The sequence below is a fragment of the Passer domesticus genome, chromosome 4 (assembly GCF_036417665.1).
Source record: "Passer domesticus isolate bPasDom1 chromosome 4, bPasDom1.hap1, whole genome shotgun sequence".
In the NCBI taxonomy this organism is placed as follows: domain Eukaryota; kingdom Metazoa; phylum Chordata; class Aves; order Passeriformes; family Passeridae; genus Passer; species Passer domesticus.
Genome location: NC_087477.1, coordinates 23051577 through 23072942, shown reverse-complemented (window position 1 = coordinate 23072942; position 21366 = coordinate 23051577). Strand labels below are relative to the sequence as shown.

Below are 21366 nucleotides of genomic sequence, written 5' to 3'. Positions count from 1 at the left end.
TCACGTCGAGTGTCTCACTGCCAACCCCGAATGCCTTTGGCACGGTGCTTAACCCGAGTGCTCTTCTCAATTTTTTTTTTCTCTTGGAAAATTTCCTTTTTAAGTAAAACAGTACTTTCTCCCTATCTTCTTTCTCCTCGGTAAATGCCATCCCTGTATCCCGGCTCTGCTGTTGCGGTCAGCACCGCACGCCGTTTGCTTGCCCCGGGGCAGGTCGGTGTCGGCAGCGCCCGGCTCCGCGCTCCGCTCCGCACGCCGCCTCCCCTCCCGCGCCGTTCCCGGGACACCGCGGCCGGCAGCGGTCCAGGTGCGCGGGGCGGGGCTGCGGCTCGGCCCGCCCCGCGGCACCGAGGCGGGACCGGTGTCCGCCGCCGCAGCCCCGCCGCGACGGGCAGCGCAGAGTCGGCTGCGCTCCGCTCCGCTCCGCTCCGCCGCCCGGCCATGTCCCTCTGCAGGACCGCCTCGCAGGCGCTGGGCTCGCTCCTGAGCAGGGCTCCTGCCGCCGCCAGCCGCCTCAGGCAGCGCGGTACGCGGGGCCGGGTAGCGCTCCTGGGATGGCGGGCGGGGCGCGGGCCGGGCGGCGGCGGAGATGCGCGAAGGTCGCGGGTGGGGTCGGTGTGGGGCCGGGACAGGTGCGGCGGGGGCGGGCGGCAGCCGGACGGGCTGCTCGGTCATCCTGGGCTCCGGCGCTGGCTGCTGCAGAGCTCCGCCGGGTAGCCGAGCCGTGCCGGGACCCCCGACCCTCACCCTGGCAAAACGGCGGCCGCTGCTGCCTTCTCTTGCGCCTGGAATAGCGGGGTACATCCCCCCCAGCAGAGCAGCCCCCGGGAGCGGCGGTGCCTCGGCAGGGAACGGGAGCAGACCCGGTGCGCCGCTGCCATGGCTTTTGGCGCATCAGGGGTTGTATAACCACTGGCAAAAAAAAAATCTGCCAGCCGTGTTCGGCGATGGCAGCTTGCTGATCACTGTCCTGCTACAGCCAGCAGCCCCGGGGAGGGGGAGGGTTGAGGACACACCGCTGCTGAACGAAAATAAAAATGTATGCAAATCCATGAGGATGCCCGGCTATTGGAGAGGAGTCTGAGAATTGTGTCGTGAGACAGATGATGCTAAACATAACCTAGCACACAATGGCAGTGTTTTGACGTTGCGATTATTTTTGCAGCTGTCAATTGCAATGCTCAGAGCCATTTTATTTTTCATGAGCACTTTTTCAATGAGACATTTCTCATCTGGGATCAAGTCACAAATTTACGCAGAAGGCTTTGTTGACCAAGAGAATTATGTGTGTTTTTCATGGGTCTCTTTTTGAAGTGTACAGATGAATCCAAGACTGTAGTAAGAATCAGTTTATAATAATGAATGGGTAGCACTGCTGTTAGAGTTAATATGTATCCAGTCAGGTAAAAAATTGTGTAATCCTACCTCTCTGCCCTACTGGCCAATTCATGAGATGAAGGGATGTGTCAAAGTGTCAGCAGTCTGAGAGTGAAAGAACATTAATTCAAATGAAGAAGCTTTTTTAAAAATTCTCTGTTTACCCTGAAGAGAGAATTCATTACTTCTGCTGATCATAAGGAATAAGGACAGATAATTCTTTTACCTACCTTAGTCAGGAGCTTTTTTACATTATTTTCTTTTTTTTTTCTTTAACATTCCATAGTCTATATAGACTGTGCCCAGTACTTGGAAGCTGATGGCAGACGACATAGTTCACAGAAGAACACCCCTTAGGAAGAGCTCAGCCATGGAGCACCACACCCTGTGTTACTCAGTCACAGGATACATCAATATCCATCAACCTCTATTTTATAACCATTTTGAATCATCCTTTCCCACACAGAGTTCAGATTCCATAATTTCTTTTTTGTGGTCGTATTTTAGCAGCACTTTACATCACTTTGCCTAATGGTTTTTGTAGCGCCTCCTCGCCAGATGTCATCTGGGAGTGTTCCTGGCTCTTCTAGAGACAGCATGATGATCTATCTGCTTGCTGGTGTTGCTGCTTTTGGTGGTTTATTTTATGTAAGTGTTTGGGGATGGACCTGTTTGTGCTTTCTGAGCTGGCATGGTATAAGGTGGGTTAGAGTATGGTCAAGTTGCAAACCATCAATGATGTTGTAGCATGCAGCTAAGTGCAGCCTAACTCAGAAATCAGCTTAAGAGAATTTAGTGAAGGTGAAAGCCTATTGCTTGCCTGTTTTACTGTTGCTTTGATAAGTAGTGCTGGGTCACTCTTAGTGGAAAGCATATTTAAAACTATGTGGAATGAATGTGTCCAAAGGCTGAATAAGGCGCCTGTCTCTAACCCCTTGCCTTGTCTTGTCAACCAGAAACATTAGCAATATTTCAAGGTGGGCAAGGCAGATGTGAAATAAGCAATCTGAAGTGGCAAGGGGAAGATACGAACCTTGTTAATTTGGGCACAGAAAAAGAAGATAACAGCATTAGTTACTTCAAGAAAGCATGTTAAAGTTTTGTAAACATTTCGTTTTGTTAAGCTTTTCAGTAACCATTCTCTTCCCTGCTTCTAAATGTATCTGATTCATCCCTAAATCCTCCATTCTATAGCTTATTTCTACCCCTCTCCCCAAGATCTCACATAGTGCCTTGCACACACCAGAGAGGTACATATTTCCCTGTCCCACAAAGTAATCCTCTTGAATGGTAAGTAGCTATTTGTTCAAAATATCAAACATGTATGATTGCATTTCTGTTAGAATAACATAGTCTCTCTCTTCCTGTCACACTTTTACCACATTACAAAAAGAGAAATCTTAATATAATTATCTTTTAAAATGCTGTTTTCAATTCCTGAAACACTGCAGCACTTCAAAAGCTGCATGGTATATTGTTTTACTTTCTAACAATGGAGAAATATGAAATATGTAAAAATATTAGTATAGCAGATTATTAATTTTTTTAACCTAGCTTAGGATAAATTTTATGTGCATTTTAAGATGGGCAGTAGCATTTGCTTAAAATCCCTTCTCTCCCTCTCTTCTCTTTGTGTTTGGTAAATTTGTAGGGATATAGCTGTAAATTCAGGTATAATTCCCTTTCAGGCCTACAGAGTAGTCAGTTCACCCCGCAGCAAGTTTGTTGAACATAAAAATATTCTTCATGAGAGAGCCGAGGGGCAGAAAAGCAACCTGTGGTCAAGAAAGGGTGAGTTGAACTCCTTTCTCTTGTTGCCTGGGTACATGAGGATTTGGAACAGATTTCTGGATTGTCTAAATCAGGCTTTAGCACTGTCCATGTCCCTGTCTGAACTGTGTGAGTGGGAGTGAAGACAGAGGTGGTGGTACAGTATTGTTCTCTTACAACGCTGCTGCTGCACAAATTTTGGTAGTGGCCTTAAAGTTCAGGCAGTGAATCTGATCTTTGATCCACCTGTGGAGTCTCTTTGGATGGAAAGAGCTGATGTGTGAATGCTATTAATTGTATAATGGGTATTTGATTTACTGGAAGCTTAATGAAACTTGACTGAATACATAATGCTGTCAAAATCAATTTTGTTCTTTTGTTTTCAGTGTGGGGGAGAAGATAATATCTTTTCTCAGTCAACAGGTTGGCTTCAGGCCACATGCCATCAGGAAATACAGTTCAATAGGGGGGAAAAAACCTACATTAACAAAAAATTAACTTGGGTCAATTTTTTCTCCTACAACTTTGATTTTGTCTTTTCTGGTTTGGGGTTAGATGAAATGCAGGAATTACCTAAATGCATAGCAAATCCTTACTTAGCTCTTCATGCTTGAACAATTAGACTGTGTTAGTTCAATTACTTGTAACGGAATGCTGTCCCTGTCTACATCAATTAGTGTTATAGCATTAATGTAAAAGGTAGAAAACTTTGGCAAGCATGGCCTTGCTAGGAAAAGCAATTAGGAAAATTTCTTAAGGATCTTTATATATTTTTTGTTGTTATTTAAAAAAAATAAAGTATTGAAGCCAGGGCACTTGAAGCTCTTCCTTTTTTTTTTTAAATACTCTTGACTTCTAGTGAATTGATTTAGTATATTTGCATGCAGACAAAGAATGGATTTGAATAAAGTATCTCGGGTTTAAATTTTGTTTTCAGTGTGAGAGCATGGTTTAAATTGTCTGCCTCTGTAATTATTTCTTTAGAAGTTGCTAGCCTTGAACTTCTACAACACACGGTTTAGTTTCAGAACATTAAAATTACAGATTTTAAGATTTAAAGTAGTAAAATACCTTAATTTCCAAAACAAGAAAGCAGCTGAACACAGTACAGTTTTAAAACTCAATTGTTTAAATAAATGCTGAGAATTCAGCCACAATTTGCAATCCTTCATTGTCCCTAAAATAGAAAATGTAACGAGGACCAAAGTAGATCTCTCCTATGGAGCTAGTCTCCTGCTGTGCAGGGCAGAAGTGAGGATTACCCTTGTTACACTCTGATTGCCATAGTTGGGAGAACAGGGAAGCATTTAGCAAACCTTCCAAGGTATTGCCAGGGATGTCAGTGTATTCCCTCTTTTCTCCCAAGGTGCACTTCTGCAAAGTACTGAGTTTTAGCCCTGGCCTATCCACATGTTAGAATGAAACACCCACAGCACTGAGTGCTCAGCAACTGATCTTGGATACTCTCCAGACATCCCATAATCTGCTGCTTACAAAGTCACATAAATGTCACAACCCATGGCAGATGATTGCTATCTCCCTTTTTACTGATAGTAAGAATGCTTCTAATGCTATTCAGTGAATACAGTTGAAACTCGTTTCCTGTATTGTTTTCAATATTTGACTTCTGAATAAATGCTCAACCCAGAGCTTTTAGTTGGACTTCTGAGTAACTGATTCCAATTCAAAGTACAAAACCACCATTGAATCAGCACCTTTTTAAAATCCTTCTTCATTCCCAGCTGTGTACACCCAAAAGAACAGAAGACATTAAGAACGAGCATCAGTTCTGTTCTTACTTTTCCTACAGAATCCACTGTGTGCATTCTCAAAAGAGTTAACACTCCCCTCCCTCCCCTTTTTCTCCCATTCCCTGCACAGTCATATTTTTATGTTTATCTTGTCAAAGAGTTTTAGAATAGTATTGCTTTTCCCAGAAGTGCCATTGCAGTTTCTTTCCCCGTGCATTCTTTAGAGTCAGTCCTTATATTTTTTTCACAATAAGCATTGCTGATAAGAGCAGTTAAAAATTCTGTTCTCAAAGTATTCTGATATTTGTTTAGGGGCACATTAAATCAAGCTTAAAATAAGCTCTAAAACAGAGCTGGTAACCATATAGGTGGTGTATAGAAAAGCAGTATGCCAAGCAGCATGTTTGCAGGCATATTTGCTGCCTATGGTTAAAAAACTTTCTATGTGGAAGAACTTAATACTGGAGAGCAGCTGATCAGAGATTCTTTTGATAGTATTTTTGTGGTTTCTCATGTGGGGGAAAATTCTCCCCTTATGCCTGAACCCAAAATGTCTGTTACAAAGAACTGTACATAGTGAACAAGTCTGTCAAAACAAGAGAAAGAATCATTCTAGGTTCTTTGTTTATTAGGGGGTTGAAATTATATTTAATGATATTTTAATTAATGATAACAGACATTTAGAAAGAGATCTGATAGCAAATTTTCTGTGGCTCTTTTTAACTGAAAGCTACTCTCAAATAAGGGAGGGATTTAAAAAGCCCCTGGAATAAGACTGACTCAAAAGTAGAAAATTTGGGACATCATTTGAAATGTAAAATGATGTTTGGCTTGCAGGATGTTCTCCTTGCTTGTTTAGTGAATACTGAGTTTGTCTTCCATTTGTTGTTCATGTCCTTTAAGATGTTTGTTCCTGACTTCTTTCTTTTTTTATCTATGACTTTTCTTTTTAACTCTTTGCAAGCTGATTCAATCTTTTTAATCTATACTCTGCTTCTACACTTTCCAGACTTTCTAATCTATGCTCTGCTTTTACACTTTCCAGACACAAGGGAAATCTCTTTCCAAACCTGAGGAAGTTAAATACAAACAAAGGACAATCGTTTACCATTGAGTACATTGCAGCCTACCTTGGGATGACTTTATACCTTCATTTGTAAAACTCCCTTTGTGTGAGACTTTAAAAGAATTACCCATGTTTGCAAGGCCAAACCATATTGAGCTTATTACTGAATCTGCTTTGTAGAAGGCAGTTCTGAGATGGAGAAGCTGGCTGTTCTGAATTAATGCACTCTATATTTGACTGTCCAATAAAGTGTACTGTATGCTGATCTTGGCTGTTAGCCTGTTCTTTGTGTAATGAATGAAGGTTTTTTTAAAAACAGTGTTTTCTTAAAGGGACATGATCAGGTGTAATAATGCAAAGTTTTGATTTTTACCGAGCAATGAATGGGCTTGTCTTGAAACCTGAACACCAAATTATAGGCTTTCACGGGCATAAGATGACCGAGAAATGAAATTGATCTGTTTAGTTTTTAAACAGATACAAAAGAATCAAACAAACTCTGACTATGTCTCTTTAAGCTTTTTTGTTTCTCACATAGTTTACACTATGTTACAAATTTATTTCCAGTTCTATTTTTTTTTTTTGCATGGTGAGTTGGTTCTAGTGGTTAACTTGTGATGAACTGTTGGTGTATAACTTTTCCTTTGTGAGCTTGATGTTAGTGCATGTTTGCATGGTGGTTGAGCATCTCTGTTGCTTTGTGCTGTTAGTTTTTCACTACTTGTCTCAGTTGAATTTGAAGTGATGCATGACTGGGAAACACCATTTTTCAGGTTCCAAGGAGTTGGACCCAGAGTGGTGTAAACAAGTCTTTAAAAGAGAGTTGTGAGTTGTAAAAAGAAAATAATCAGTCATGATTATTAATAAATGGTCATACATCTAAGAAAGTGAGCTCTGACCACTTGAAATTAGCAAGTTGTTTTCTTACTTATATAAGACCAAATGTCTTATTCCCCACATGAATTCCACAGAGTCATGCTCCCTCTGGCACCTGTGTGTGTACCTTCACTGGCCCTTTCAGCAGAGTGCTTTGATGCCACACTTGACAATGTCCTTTGTTATCCTTCCCTGCACCCCCAACACTTGCTTAAAGTCACAGTTTATTTTTGTATCACACTGAAACATGTTATGAAACTCAGTAATTAAGAATATGGTTTCCTCTTCTTATAAACACAGTTTTTGATGCCACGTTAGACAATATGGGGGATTAATTATCGATCTTTATTAATTCTGATCCCAAGTCTTGGCTTCCCACTTCAAATTTAAATGAGGATGATGATAAAAAGTATTTGGTGAATTTTTTGTTGCATGCATGCATTTTACTCTCTTTATTGTATTGAATAAATCCTTAGAAGGTGATGGAGAAGAGGTGGATGAAGTCACTGGAGCAGAGAAGACCGTGGAAGAAGCTGATGCAGCAGCTTCTGTTGAACCTGCAGCACAGGATGAGAGTGCTGGACCCACAGCACAGGATGAGACTTCTGGGGTGTCCCCAGAAGCTGGAGGGGAGAATGACTTACTGGCTCCAGAGGTATCCCACGCTATGGAAGAAGCACAGCAGGAAGCTGCTGCTAATTCAGAAGCTGCTGCTAATTTGGAACTTGCTGCTAATTCAGAAGCTGCTGCAGTTCAAGGTTAATTTATGAATGTAGTTCTTGAGTGTGTGTGTGTGTTCTAAAGCTCTGCCTCTTACAGAACATTAAGAATGAGCATCAGTGTTCCTAATGGATTTTGTCCAGCAGTGAAAACTAATTCAGGCATTAACATTGACATATAATGAGCATAAGGTAATTAAGTTTATTAAATCAGTGTCTCTGAAAGCATCCTGCCTCTGGCACCAGAGTTACTATCTAAAACGAGTCAAATGTTTATTCTTCTACCCCATCCTATTTCTTAAGATATTAAGTTGAGCTTATAATGTGATCAGTTAAACAGTTGTTTTAGTGATCTAGTTCTCAAGGATGTGTCAAGGAATCTAAACACTTTAGTTCACTAGCCATTCCAAAGATATTCACCCTGAATAATTATATCTGTTCTATCAATGTAACTTAAACAGGATCTTGCATAGCAAAGAAAATGCTGTCACAGTCTCAATTTAAGGGTATATTAGACTAAATTTTCACAATAAAATGTCAAATTGTTGTTAAAAACTGAAATTGGTAAGTGGCAAAACATTCAGTATTTTGAGCTGTCAGGGTGTTTGAAATATTTTGGTTTATTATGCTTTAAAAAAATGGCAATAATACAAATGCAAAACTATCCATAACATGCGTAAGATACAGGATTATAATTTAATTTGGCAGATTGTTAAGGTGGTTTTTTTTTTAATTTTATTGTTGCCACTGGTTTTAAGAGGATATGTCTAAAACACAGATCAAGCTGAGATTAAAAGTATTTTGACTGCTAATCTATGGGCTTTTATCATAGTACTGTCAAAAGTGTTAGCAGATTTGGAATGATTTTCACTTTCTTCCTTGATGACTCCAGTGAGGAGTGGATGCATCTTAATTGCCTTTTTAATAAATAAACTTGAAAAATAGTGCAGCACATCTAATTGCTGAGTTTTGTGAAAGGTCTATGTTTGAATGCAATTTTAATTCAAATGTGATTAGTTCCTGTCCTTGTCTCTGAAACAATCTATTACAAACAACTTTTTAAAACTATACTTAGTCTGATCTGCTGTAACACAGTTTATAGAAAGTAGAAGTAAGTACCTTGGCTGTGATTATTACTGCTTACATATAGAAATATTTATAAGATAGTAGTTAAAATACATAGAGCCCTAAAAAATTCCATTTCTATGGAATATGTAGACCACTTCATTAAGAAAGGAAGTAGTCTGTTATATGTAAAATTTGGCGAATTAGAGCCATTAAGAGATGTGTTTAAAATTGTATTGCTGCATCTCTTGCTCTACAGAGCAATCACAAAATTTCCCTTTAATTTCATAAGCACTTGCTTGTGTCTGGAGGTGGTTGTATATTCCTTTCACAGTGCTTATTTACGAATAACTGTTCATTGTTGGATAAGGTAGGATCTTCTGTATGGTAAATATTTCTGCCATTTTATTGAAGAGGCTCTTCCCTGAGAAAGGGAAGCTGGGATCTTCCCTGAGAAACGTGGTGCATAAATTGATTAGATATTAGGAATAAAGTCTTTCTTGTGAGGGTACTGGGGCATTGGAACAGTTTCCCAGCTGTGGGTGCCCCATTTTTGGAAGTGTTCAAGGCCAGGTTGCATGGGGCTCTGAAGAATCTGGTTTAGGGGGAGGTATCCCTGCCCATGGCAGATGGTTTGAACAAGATGGTCTTTAAGGTCCCTTCCTACCCAAATCACTCTGTGGTGATTCTGTGGTTAGGTCTGACCATCTCATTCTGAACATGTAGACCTCATGTACTCAGTGACTGCTATTTGATAAGAAGAATATGGCTTGTAATTGTTAGTTCCTGCTGGTGTTCTCTGGAAGTGGAGGAGCTCTTTAGAAATTACTAAGATTTAGCATCTCTGGCAACATACTTATGGAGGAAAATAGCACTAGAACCAGACTTCTGTTATGCTGAAAGTTGTAAGGGAGCCTGAGGGTCATCCCAGGTGCCCTCTACCAAACCTTGCTGCAGTGGTGATCCTTGGCTGGGTGGTAAAGCTAGCAGAAACAAACCTTTGGGATGTAAAATTGTCAAGAAATTGAAGCAAAGGAGTGTTCTCCTTGCCTGATGTCTTGGGTGTTCCCGGGATGTTGTAACTTGCTCCTGAGCACAGCTGTCCTGCAGCACTGGACCCGAGTGCAGATTGCTGTGAGCAAGTGCTGGTGACAGGTGTGACCAGGCTGCTGAACCCTGGGGACCTCCCCAGGGTTCACATGAGGTTATACCCAGTGTAACCCAGCTCCTGGCCTGGCAGGCTGGACAGGCTCCTGCTCCAGGTCGCCTTAGTGCTCCCTGCTCCCTCATCCAGCTCTCCTCATCCTGGTCCTGCCTGCAGAAGGACAGCAGGGCCTCCAGAGCAGTTCTTCCCAGAGTTCCTGACCATGGGAAGGAAGGCCACCAGCAGCACATGGTCTGATCATCCAGATCAGCATCCCTAAACCAGCATCCCTTTCCTCTAAGCTACATAAGAACTAGTTTCCATTGGCATCATGCTAACAAGAAGATGATGGTTTGTTTCAAAAGTTCTCTGCTTTCTCTGTACCACTTCGTTCAGTGTCTCCTTGCAGCCAACAGCTATTGTGTTTAAAAAAATCTAATTAAAATCTTTCTGGAGATAACTTTCAGTTTTGGATTTAAGCATCTTTATCATTCATGTTTTCTTCATTTAGAGGAAAAAAATAACACATCTCCACTTGTACTGAGGTAGAGAAATATGTATTTGAGTAAGTTTAACTAGTTTTGTTGGTAACTTGGTGTTACTTCTGCAGATGAAGGTGTAAGTATTTTTATTGTTACCAGTGAACCCCTGCTTTTTCAAATGCAATTGTTTCTTTTAATCTATAAAGCTTTCTCTAATGTTTGGAAGTGCAAGCTGTGAAGGAATGCTTGTCTCCAGCTCCTGTATACAGATAATGTAAATGTATCATTATACATGGATGTGCAAAAAAACCTCCCATCCAAACCAAAACAGATACCAAACAAACAAACAAAAAAACAACCCAGCCTTGGAGGTGGATGCTTAATACTTAATCAGGATAATTCCCATTTCAGACAGTTAAAAATTGTACCTGCCTGGAATGTTCTCCTTGCCTCAAGTTAAGCAATTTACAATCCACAATTCCAATCTGGAATTCTGTGAAATACTGTTACCAAAATAAGTACTGAAGTTTGTTACTCTGTTCCCAAGATTTTAACTTCCTCTAAATTCTAATTTTCTCTACTTTTTTATTGTTTGAGCTGTCATTCTTGGTTACTGACTGATGCCGGTTAAATTCCTGTTGTTCTCCTTCTAGTGTACTCTGTGTCTGGGACCATAAATTAAATTTTTCTTCAGACGAACCAAATGCTGTAAAATTCACCAATTGTCAAACTGCTATTTGGATTAGGCAAGGTTGTTGCGTCTGTGACTTGTGGTGTTTGGGTTGCCACCATAAACTCTTCTCCAGCTCTGGTATTGAGGCTTGAGGTTTTGGCATTATAAACTGAAATAAGAGAAGCAATTTTGCCCCAAACTGTGCTTTTCCAGACTTCTTCCTGACTTCTCTAGCATAGGTTTTTTCCCTAAGCTTTAAAGTATTGAAGGGCATGGTCTCTTCTCTGTTATTTCCAAGGCTATTTGAGTGAGTGACTGGGTTTGGGGAGGATTAGAGTGTGAATGTGCCAGTGTTTTCCATGCTAAGCTTCAAACACACTGCAGTGGCAGCTGTCTGCAGCCTAGAGAAACAAATGCAGGCTGCTCTGGGCAGGAGCTGCTGCTTTCAGGACAGGACTTTTGCTGACCCCATCACACAGTGATGCCAAGCAGACAAAAGCAGCTGATATAATCACTGTACACTGGCCTGGCTTGGTGCACTACCAAATTCTGGGTGTGCTGACACTGTTAGTACTTAGAAAATTACTGGAGAGTCCTCAGAGTGATTTGCAATTGCTCATACTTCTTCAGAGCCTTTCAGAATGGCGTTGCTCAGTAGAACAGACACACCATTCTAGGCATCTGTTTGTGTGAGATGGAGGAATGAAGACTTTTTTCTCTTTACTGATTATGATAGACTGATCTGGCTAAATTAGGCCCTAAGAAGTGGAATTATGTAATGGAACTTCTCTTGGGTATTTCTGTTACACATTTATCACTTTCTTTTATCTGTCTCTGGGACTGCTGCATTTATCTTATATCTCTCTGATTGCCATACACTGGCCACTAGTCTCTTCTTCTTCCTTCTGTTTTTCTTTCCTAAAACTGAGTTTTAGATGAGTCATCATAGCATAACTGGAAGAAAGCAAACAATATTTAGGAAAAAAAATTCTGTAAAAGTTGTGAGCATCTGAAGACCCCAGCTGGTACATGGAGACCCCAGCCATGGTACGTGGCTTCTCAAAAATGGTAGAAGGTCATACAGTGAATAATATTGCCTAAATGAATGTCACTATTAATGAGAAAATAGATGTACTGCTTTTACTAGTATTTATAGCTCATTGTCAAGACTTAAAAAAACCCCTTAAAATAACTATATGCATTTAAATTTGAAAGCAACAACTCACTTTGTACAACAAAATCTGTTAGCATTTAATTTAGTGTTACCTGAGTTTGAAATTTTCCTGTAAATACAACATTCACAGGAATACTGTTAGTCCCCTACTTTAGAGAAAAGATGGCAACAGGCACCCCTTGCCGTTTTCCTGTGGCGGCATTTCAAACCAGAATTGGAATGATGGGGATTTTGAAGTTTATTTTTGGGCAATGTTTCCTATAGCTGAGAAAAACATCCTTTTCAAACAACAACTTTACTCCTTTAAAAACTGCAGATAAAGTGGATAAAGTTTTAAGTAGATAAAACTTGGTGCATTACTTTGTATGAGGAATATTAAAGAAAATGTCTTAATTAGGAGTTTTTTATAACTCCCAAAGGATTTAATACATCAAATTATTAGAGTATTTTTCATACAGATGGTTTATATTAACTTGTGCCAGTTTTCCTTGTGATCCATTCCAGTCAGTAGCTAAAGATTGTTCCATGTTTAAAACAGACAAAAACAAACAAACAAACAGAGTTGCTTCTCATTGCTACAATTCTGTGCTACAGAATATAAAGCAATATTTTTGAAATTTTATGAGGTATTACAAACTATTCTAGATTAATGTGACATGCAGTGTTATGCTTTTATTGTGACCATTATAGGCATCTCTGAATCTTTTTCTAATTATTGATTGTAGAATAAACTCTCTTCAAGGGAATCTTCTGGTCATTAGTAAGAATTAATGAGGCTTTTCTTGGGAACTAGTGACCTACATCAGACACAAACAACCTGTGATGTGCTTGGCTCATTGAACATGTTTCTCTTTCTGTATGGAGTAATGAAAATTTTTATTCCTAATAATGGGCTTCATAATGCTATGGTTTAGGCTCTCAGCTGGACCTCATGGATTTTTATCTAGATTGCTTGTGGATGGCTCGCAAAAAGGAAAATATGTCCTATTTGTGTAGTGGCAGGTTTATTAGAAATCCGAGCTTTCCTTTGTTTATCATTTTCCCAAAGACCTTGGGCTCTGAGCGTTTGGTTTGTGTTCATCCTAGGGAATTGCTGGAATGTCAGAGGGACTAAACTCCTGATTCCCCCCAGGGGCTCTAGGGAGGGAGGGCTGAGGCTGAGGCTGCCTTCGTGTTGTGTCTGAGTAACAGCACCATCGGGCCAGGGTGGGTCCAGAAACAGGTCAGCAGTTGCCAGCCACTAGTTCCTATCCTGTGCATTCAAGGATAGGAACAATCAGACTGAAAAACAATCAGTGCTTTTCTAAGTAATTGTTCTTTCCTCGACTCTGTTTGGAACTACAGAGTTTATTTTTTCCTGTGTGGAACTCAAGTGCTGATTTCACAGTGTTGTAGAGAGGCATTAGTCTGTGGTCAACCGCCTTTTTTTTCCTTTTTAAGCCCAATGTAGGTGTAAAGTGTTTTTCCTTTCCAAGCAGTAAGTTGAGTAACTTTCTCTAGCTGGTTGGAGTCCTAAATGTTTAGTGAATAAAATGCTAGAGAGGAGAGGAGAGAGAACATTTCATGTGGTCCTGAGTGACATTCCTGGTGATGGGATGTTCCTGGTGGACATTTGCAAGCCCTCCATACTGAGCTCCCTGGATCTTCCTGGCCAATGGCACCTGAAGCACTTGGTCATGTTACAGGGACAGCTGCATAGCTTTGCCTGTTTTGTCCCAAACTGTTTCAGTGATTATTATTTCCCCCTGTTCCTACTGATGTGGTTTGAGCCTCCATGACCAGAGGGAGAAGGTGTGGAACCCAAGCCAGCCATGTCTGGGGTGACAGGTGTCTTCTGGTGAAATCATGGAAGCTTAGCTGTCATCACCCCCTCAGGGTTTGGAACAATTTCCATTTTCCCTAAGGCTGATGGAGCCAAAATATGTGAGGTTTCTCTTAAGGGGAATCACAGTTTCTTGCTGCTGCTGCTGTCTTCTCCCCTGGATTAGACCTGAGTGAGACAAGTACCCCTGCTTTTCTTGTGCTCTATTTTGCAGGTTTTCTCAAATAATTCTTGAATTATTTTTCCAACGTGACAGAATTTGACTTTTTAAAAGTCAATTTTACTTCACTGCCAGTTTTCCATTAGCAGGTCTTTAAACTATGAAAATGAACCAGGAATATTCTTCTCTGCTTATCTTAACATTTCAGGGGATATTCTGAGAACTTCAATGGACCTGACTGAGGAAGCTTTATGTAAACATTCTAGTGTAAGATGGTCTCTAAAAGACTGTAAATAAAATACTGTTTCTAATTTCACAATTAGACTTTCCTCTTCCTTCCCCCACCTTTGGAATTAGTGTGTGACATTGGTTATGTTACTGGCAGTTTGAAATATCAAAGCCTTGTTTTGTACTCCAGCTTTGGTTTGCGTGCTCCAGGTGAATTCCATTTGTATGATGCTGGCTAACTTGTGTTATTTTAGCTTTATAAAACCAAATTCTTCCGCAAAGAATATTTTAAAAGTAATTGAACCTGATGTTTGGCATTACAGATACCAGCCTCTGCTATCTGTAATCTTGACTGCCTAGAAAAAAAGAAAATCATCTTATGAAGGAGACTGCTTCAAGTAAAGTGATTCACTCAGAAAAGTGTATTTTTAAATATCTTTAAAAATGTCAGGATACCAGTGCCTCTCTAAATTTTTTTTGTTGTTGATCTTTGGAAAGATCATTTTAAATGAATCAAAGAATTAGGATTAGGATCAAAATATGTTAGCTTTAAATGTATTGGTAAGGGAATGCAAAACTGAGGGAAGAAATACAGGCTGTACTCCTGAGAAGGCTGGAGTTATCTTGTATAACCTAATTATAAAACTTCTGTCCTGCTGGAAGGAATCCCCACCTCTCCCCAAGCAAGGAAAAGACTGAATATAGCTTTCATTTAAAAATCTGGAACATCTGTCTTTTTAATCTCTATTGTAAATCAGGAAAACATACTTAGAAAACCACTTAAAAATACAAGGTAGAAGTTTAAAATCCAGGAAGATTAAAAAATATAATACACAAACTAGTTTGTATCTCTTCCACCTCCTTGCTTCAAGGTCACCTTATGTTTCCTCCTAGGTGCTAGGACATGATTGCCAGTGTGAGCTGGACAAATTTTGCATTAGGGCTTTACATCCCAGACAAAACTCCAGGCTGTTTCTGCATAAAAACTGCCCCAGGAAAGTTGGAAAACTTGTTTTAAAAGCTTGAAGGCTTTTGGGGAAGAGGCTATGCAAGCAGTAGGATCTGGGTCCTGGAAGTCAATGCACTTGCACGGGGTTTCCTTTATTATTAGCAGGAGAAAGTCAGTCTAGGCATGTTATTTTTTATTATCAGCTGCAGCAAAGATGAGTCAGTCACACAGGGCACACAAGTACCTGCTTATCTTGTCACTTTGTTCTGCTGAGCTCACAAATATTCACACAATTCAAACTGACCACCATGAGCATGCAGAATCACCCTGTATTTGGACTGTTTCATCTTCTACTGTAAGTGCACAGAAGTGTTTAGTTCTGCACTCACTCTCAGGGCTGCAAGTTCAGCACTTGTAAAAATTGTCTTTAAAGAGAACAGGAATCACTGCTTTACATAGGAAGCAGTTTTTGGTGAGTTTTCTTTCACAGAAATGATAAGGATAGTTTCCTAAAAAATTACATTTCTAGGTGAAATGTTGTATATTGTGCTAATAAGCTAGTGGAGCTTCCTAAATCTGATGCCTTATTTAAAAAAAAAAAAAAAAAAAAAAGCAAACAACTAAATACCAGCTTTCAGAACAAATCCACAATTTTCTTTTGTCTGTAAAATCAATTTCCTGTTCTGTATTTATTCAACTCAAGCCAGATGTGTTTCCACAGCAGAAATGGTTTGGTATTGCATTAGGTGCATGTGTAATGTTGCCCAGTCATGTTCTGTTCCTGCAAGTGCAGTTTGGGAGGATGCATTTCTTCTCCAAATGGTTATCTCCTAAAGCAGAGGAGCTAAGGACTGCCTGGCAGTGTCTGTAGCTACCCTGGGCAGGAGCAGGAAGCATTTTGGTTGGGATTCCTTGTTACACATCAGCAATGGGTATTACACAGATGCTAGACACTGATGGTTGTGCAGTGCATGTGTGTTGTGGCTCTGACTAACCCTGGGGATGCTGCCCTCAAAATCCCTGCTGTGTCCAAATCCTTCTGAGTGCTTTGGCAACAGCTGTTGATGCAATATGCAAAGCCCCTTGACTGCAGTTAGTTAAATGTGATTAGTTTAATTTCTCTAAGGCTTTAAGTTCGTTTATATTGTCTTTTGTTGAAATCACAGGAAAGTTAAGGTACTAATTCAGATCTATATAAATGCCTGCCAAAACTGAAGAAAGCTGTAGCCCTGTAGCCAGCAATGCTGGGATGCAGCTACTTATCCCAGGAGGAAGCTGAAAATTGACAGATAACCAGTGAAAAAGCTTAAGAACAAAAAAAAAAATCAACTTTTCAGAAAAAAATAAATATATATACACAGGGGCTGAGATTTTTTTGCTACCAATATAATACTTTGTATGAAACTGTGAAGTATACCTTCTCCATACTGTAGAGTAATATTCTGCATATTCTGTAGAGTAATAATAGGTCCTACTAGGATGGAGGGGAAGCACAGGACACAAATGAAGCAGGAAAATTGTGAAGCCATTTAACTCCAATGCTTTTGATGAAGGATGTGTGTGTGCAGAGAATTAAGAAAGAGTCCAATGAGCCCCACTTTTGTGAATATGAAGGGAAATGAAATAATTTTTGGCAGGCTTTAAATTGTATGGATCAGGATGGAATTATCCCTTGACCAAAATCCATTTGGCAGGAATGCTGCAAATGGGTGTTTTGGTAAAGATGTCAAGGAGCTGGAGTGGTATTGTTCTATAAGGATAATAAAGCAGCTGGGCATTCAGTGGAAAGCATAATATTAAATACCATGTGTCCTCATTGCAGAGAAGCAGTTGGACAATTCAGATTATTTTATCCACTTACAGCCTGTGGAAATTGTAAGAGATCTGGCATAAATAGACAAAATGAATCATAATCATCATTGCATGAAGAAATGCAGGGATTTCAGATTTTCAAACTAATCATCATTCAGGAAACAGCACAGAACCAAGTAAAGATGCTGTAACTCCTCTACAAATATTTTGAAAAAAAAAAAGAAGCTTAATATTTTAGTATTTGAACTAACAAAAGTTAGGAGTGGATTTCAGTTACATCCTTTATTTGCTGCAGAGTTCATGACAGGCTTATTAACAACAACTGAACAGACAGAAAATCCTTCATCCAAGGATTATGGACAATGAATCACCATTGTACCAGGCAGAGACTAAAATATCTTATATGAAATAGGGTGTTACTGCAGGATTTTACATGGAGCAATTGCAAGAGATTAAACTGGATTGAAAAAATATGAAATGCGAATAGCACGGACGGGGAAACAAAGGAAAAATGCCTAAACTTTGTAAGGCTTTGTGCCACCAGCTGATCAGCAGGGAGGATGTGAGGGCTCGGGCAGTATGTCTGATGTTCCTCATGCAGAGGGACCCCGTGTGACAGTCTCAAATCTGAGCCAGGCAGGGGATTCATTCTCAGTCTGCCAGGGCGTCATGCACGCCAGGGATTTGTGCTGGTGTCAAATGAACCCTTGGGGGTTCATCAGGGGGCTGGAGACTGTTTCCTAATCCAAAACACTGGAAGACACTTGGACAGTATGCAGGACGACAAAGAGCCAGTGCCAAGATGACCTTCCTCAGCCACTCTGAGATTTTGCTGAGGGAGAGTGACCCAGTGGAGCTGCCACGAGCACGTGCATGGGGACCACCAGCTGCTGCCACCTGCCTCTTCTCCAAAAGACCTCTGGCACCTGGAAGGGGGCTCCAGCCACATGTGCTCAAGGAACAGATGGGAAAGCCACTTAAATGCAAGATTTGTGCCCTAATCAAGGGCAATTTTGTGTATAAATATACTGCACCCATTCTACAAACACGGGCTTTCAAAATGCAATGCCTGCCACAACACCCTTTGTATTTAAGGCAGTGACAGCTACTCCACAGAGACAATGTATGGATGTGTATGGATGAACACCTTGGGAGGAATCAATATTTTTTTGCATTCGATTGCCTTTCTGATAGCCATAAGGAATAATTCAGACCAGGGACAATTTTTTCAGTACAAGAGGTTAATGTTTGGTTTTAAGGCAGGTATTAATGTAGAAAACAAATAAACACAATTCCCATCCAAAGGAAATGAGGTTTTGTTAAAAAGCAGAAAAAAACCATGGTGCTCCCTCTAGTTGCCTACTGATCTACTCTTCTTAGTGCAAAAGAAATTAAAACACTCACAAGAAAAAAAAAAGATTAAATAGTATCAGCTAGAGAAAGAACTTTTGGTAATATAAGCTGAATGTTTGACATTACAAACTGAAACCTAGCAGCTTGTTAACATAGCGAATATATGGCATTACATCAAGTTTTGCTTGCTACAAAATATCTAAAGTTCCAAATTTCAAATGTACTGTTTATATTGCATAGCTTTTCCCTATAAAGGCAAAAGTACCAATTCCTGAGGATTTGCTGCTTCTTCAAAATCCATAAAGCATTCTGCAAAGTAAAGTGAAATAATTGATGTTCAAAATATGCTGTATTTAACTAGCTGTAAGGTGATATTTGGGGAAAGGTATGGGATGCTAGCTCTATAAAACTCTTATTTGCTGCATTTATTGAACTCCTAGAGAAGCTGTTTACTTACTGTGTTTAATAGACATGTAGCTTGGTATAGGATGGAACAAGAAAGAGACAAACCTCCTACTGAGCAGTTAAAGAGTGTGATGATGGAGACCTCTGACAGGAAGGTTAGAAGAACAGGGTATGAGAGAAACTACCCAAGTAAAATTTAACATGCAGCTGCTGGATGATGTGTTGAGTCTCCCTGCAGAGTGTATCTGTATAGAGACTTGCTACTACTGAATATTACCTGTTACAGGCTTTTTATAGAGACAGATTGCTTTATGCTTAAAGGTGTGTTGAAAAATGGCTAGTTGGCCATTACAGTCTGAATTGCAGCCTGAATCTTCAGCCTGATGCTAGAATACTTTTACATTAAAACTACCCATGATGTCTGTCCAAGGTTATGTGGAGTGTAGATGTAATGTCCTATGAATTTGACAGAAACAAGAAAAAAAGCAACAGTATCTGCAAGAGATAATATATATATTAGAGAATATTTGCCTATGCCTAAATACACAAAAATAGCTCCAGTTTATAGGTTTCTGCTCCAGGGTTGGAAAGAGACAGACTTTTCTTGGAATTCCATTTGCAAAGTTTTATTTGCATGACAAAATTTAATCATCTGATAGATCCTGTTGTCTTCAGCTACTTCAAGCATATATTTTAGGCAGGCACTTCATGCTTTGTGAGCCTTGGTAGCTTGCCCTCATTTATGATGATGAATGGAAAGAGAAGACAATTATCTTTCTAATTTGATTAATAGAAACTGGGAATAAAGTCTTGGATGTTGCAGCTTCTTCTGCCCATGAGGAAAATTTAACAAGGAAGGAGTAGCCTCAGGAGCTCAAGAGATTTCTGATGTAGACTCAAAGAGCCAGGACAATGATGCTGAGGAGTTGTGGTGAACTTCAGGGGGTGCAAGAGTCCAGCTGGGTCTGAAATGTTTGTGTCTGTGAAGTGCTGGTGGCTGTGTGCACTGAACCAGCTGCAAGAGCATGCAGAACTCAAGTGATGCAGTGTGGCTGCCCATGATGGCTGTGTTTGGCATCGCAGTGTTAGCAGAAAATCCAATTTTCAAATTATGTGTGGTGCAGTAGAAGTAGGTTGCTCAATTTGATCGCGGCAGTGTGGTGAGCTCAGTGCCCTGCTCAGTAAGTGGCTGGATGTGAACTTCATTAAGAAAGGAAAATTCTCCTTGTGCTGCATATAACACATTTTTTCAACATCTGTCTTGATTTCAAAGACAGAATTTTCCTAATTTGCATTGGTGTCAAGAAAAATAAAGTGCATGTGGTATGAATAAAGTTTGTAGTGCTTTGATGCAACTATAAATAATCTCATATTGCTATTGAAGTTGAATGATGTAATTGAATGCAAAGAAAAATGCGTGTTAAAATCATTACTGTGTAGATAGATTTTAGGATGGAGTTTAGAAGTTTGGCCTCTAAACTCTTTTAAAATTAGAATAAAAAAGCTAAAAATATAAATGTCAGCATACCTAATACAGCTTTGTAAATTCTATCCCTTTAGTCCAAGGATCCTTTGGACTAAGGGAAACAACTTACTTGACTATTTGTCATTGAATAAATAATTTCCAGTGTTTCTCATTGGTGTTTTGTCTCCATTTCCAGTTTCTGAGGAGGAGGAGAAGACAGCTGAAGAAGTCGGTAAAGAGCCCTAAAGGTACACAGTACAGTTGCAGCATGTGGTTTTCTATTCTTCACCTTTCTTTTGTTCTCAGTTAGTGGTAATTGCAGCATGTGGTAAATGCACATGCACTGTTATGGTGAATTTGTATTTCTGCTCTCAACAACAACAAAACTTTATTGAGGTATTTATTATGTTTTGGGAACCACTGCTGGCATCTTTTAGAAGCTAGGAACCAATCCTATATAAATTGTCACACTGTGTATTTACTTATAGCTTTATCTCAGTCCCATGCAAACTGGATAAAGACCTGAGAGTTGTAGCTTTCTTCCAAGCAAAAATCATTCTTTGGATATTTGGTTTAAATTATATGTGTCTATTGGACTTTTGGATTATTGTTCTATAACATAAAGCAATAGCCCCATGGACTGTTTTATTTTAAATAATTTTTTTTATTATTAGTCTCTCTGCACTTTCAATTTGTGCTAATGAAAAATACTGAATATAATATTCTTTCTATTTGCTAGTGTCTTTCTCATGTGGCTTTATTTATTTTTTTATTGTCAGATAAGTTGCAAGCATGTGCCTCTCAAGGTTTTTATTTTTGCTCAAATTGAAAGCTAAGGGTACCTCAGAGTACCACATCAGAAAACCAAATTACCAAGAAATTCTTTCTGTTCTGGAACAAATAAATGTTGTGGTATAGACAAGGCAGTTGAGTTAGGAATCTCTTTTTTTCCTTGTAAACATCTGACAACCCTACAGATTGTTGCTATTCCAGATTTTGATTTAGACAACAGACACCCTCTATAGCCAACGCAATTAATGAAGGCAGAGATTGTAACTAAAAAGGGTGGGGGTGG

The 21366-nt window shown here is 39.8% G+C and overlaps 1 protein-coding gene across 1 annotated transcript; it reads left to right on the top strand.

Annotated features, from left to right (window-relative positions):
* Positions 1-303: 303 nt before the first annotated feature.
* On the top strand, positions 304-20477 carry MGARP (mitochondria localized glutamic acid rich protein). The gene is given in 6 exon segments (XM_064416543.1): positions 304-526; positions 1922-2025; positions 3066-3168; positions 7317-7598; positions 19620-19673; positions 19676-20477. Coding segments are annotated over 6 exon segments (714 nt in total). The 5' UTR covers positions 304-441; the 3' UTR covers positions 19762-20477.
* Positions 20478-21366: the final 889 nt, after the last annotated feature.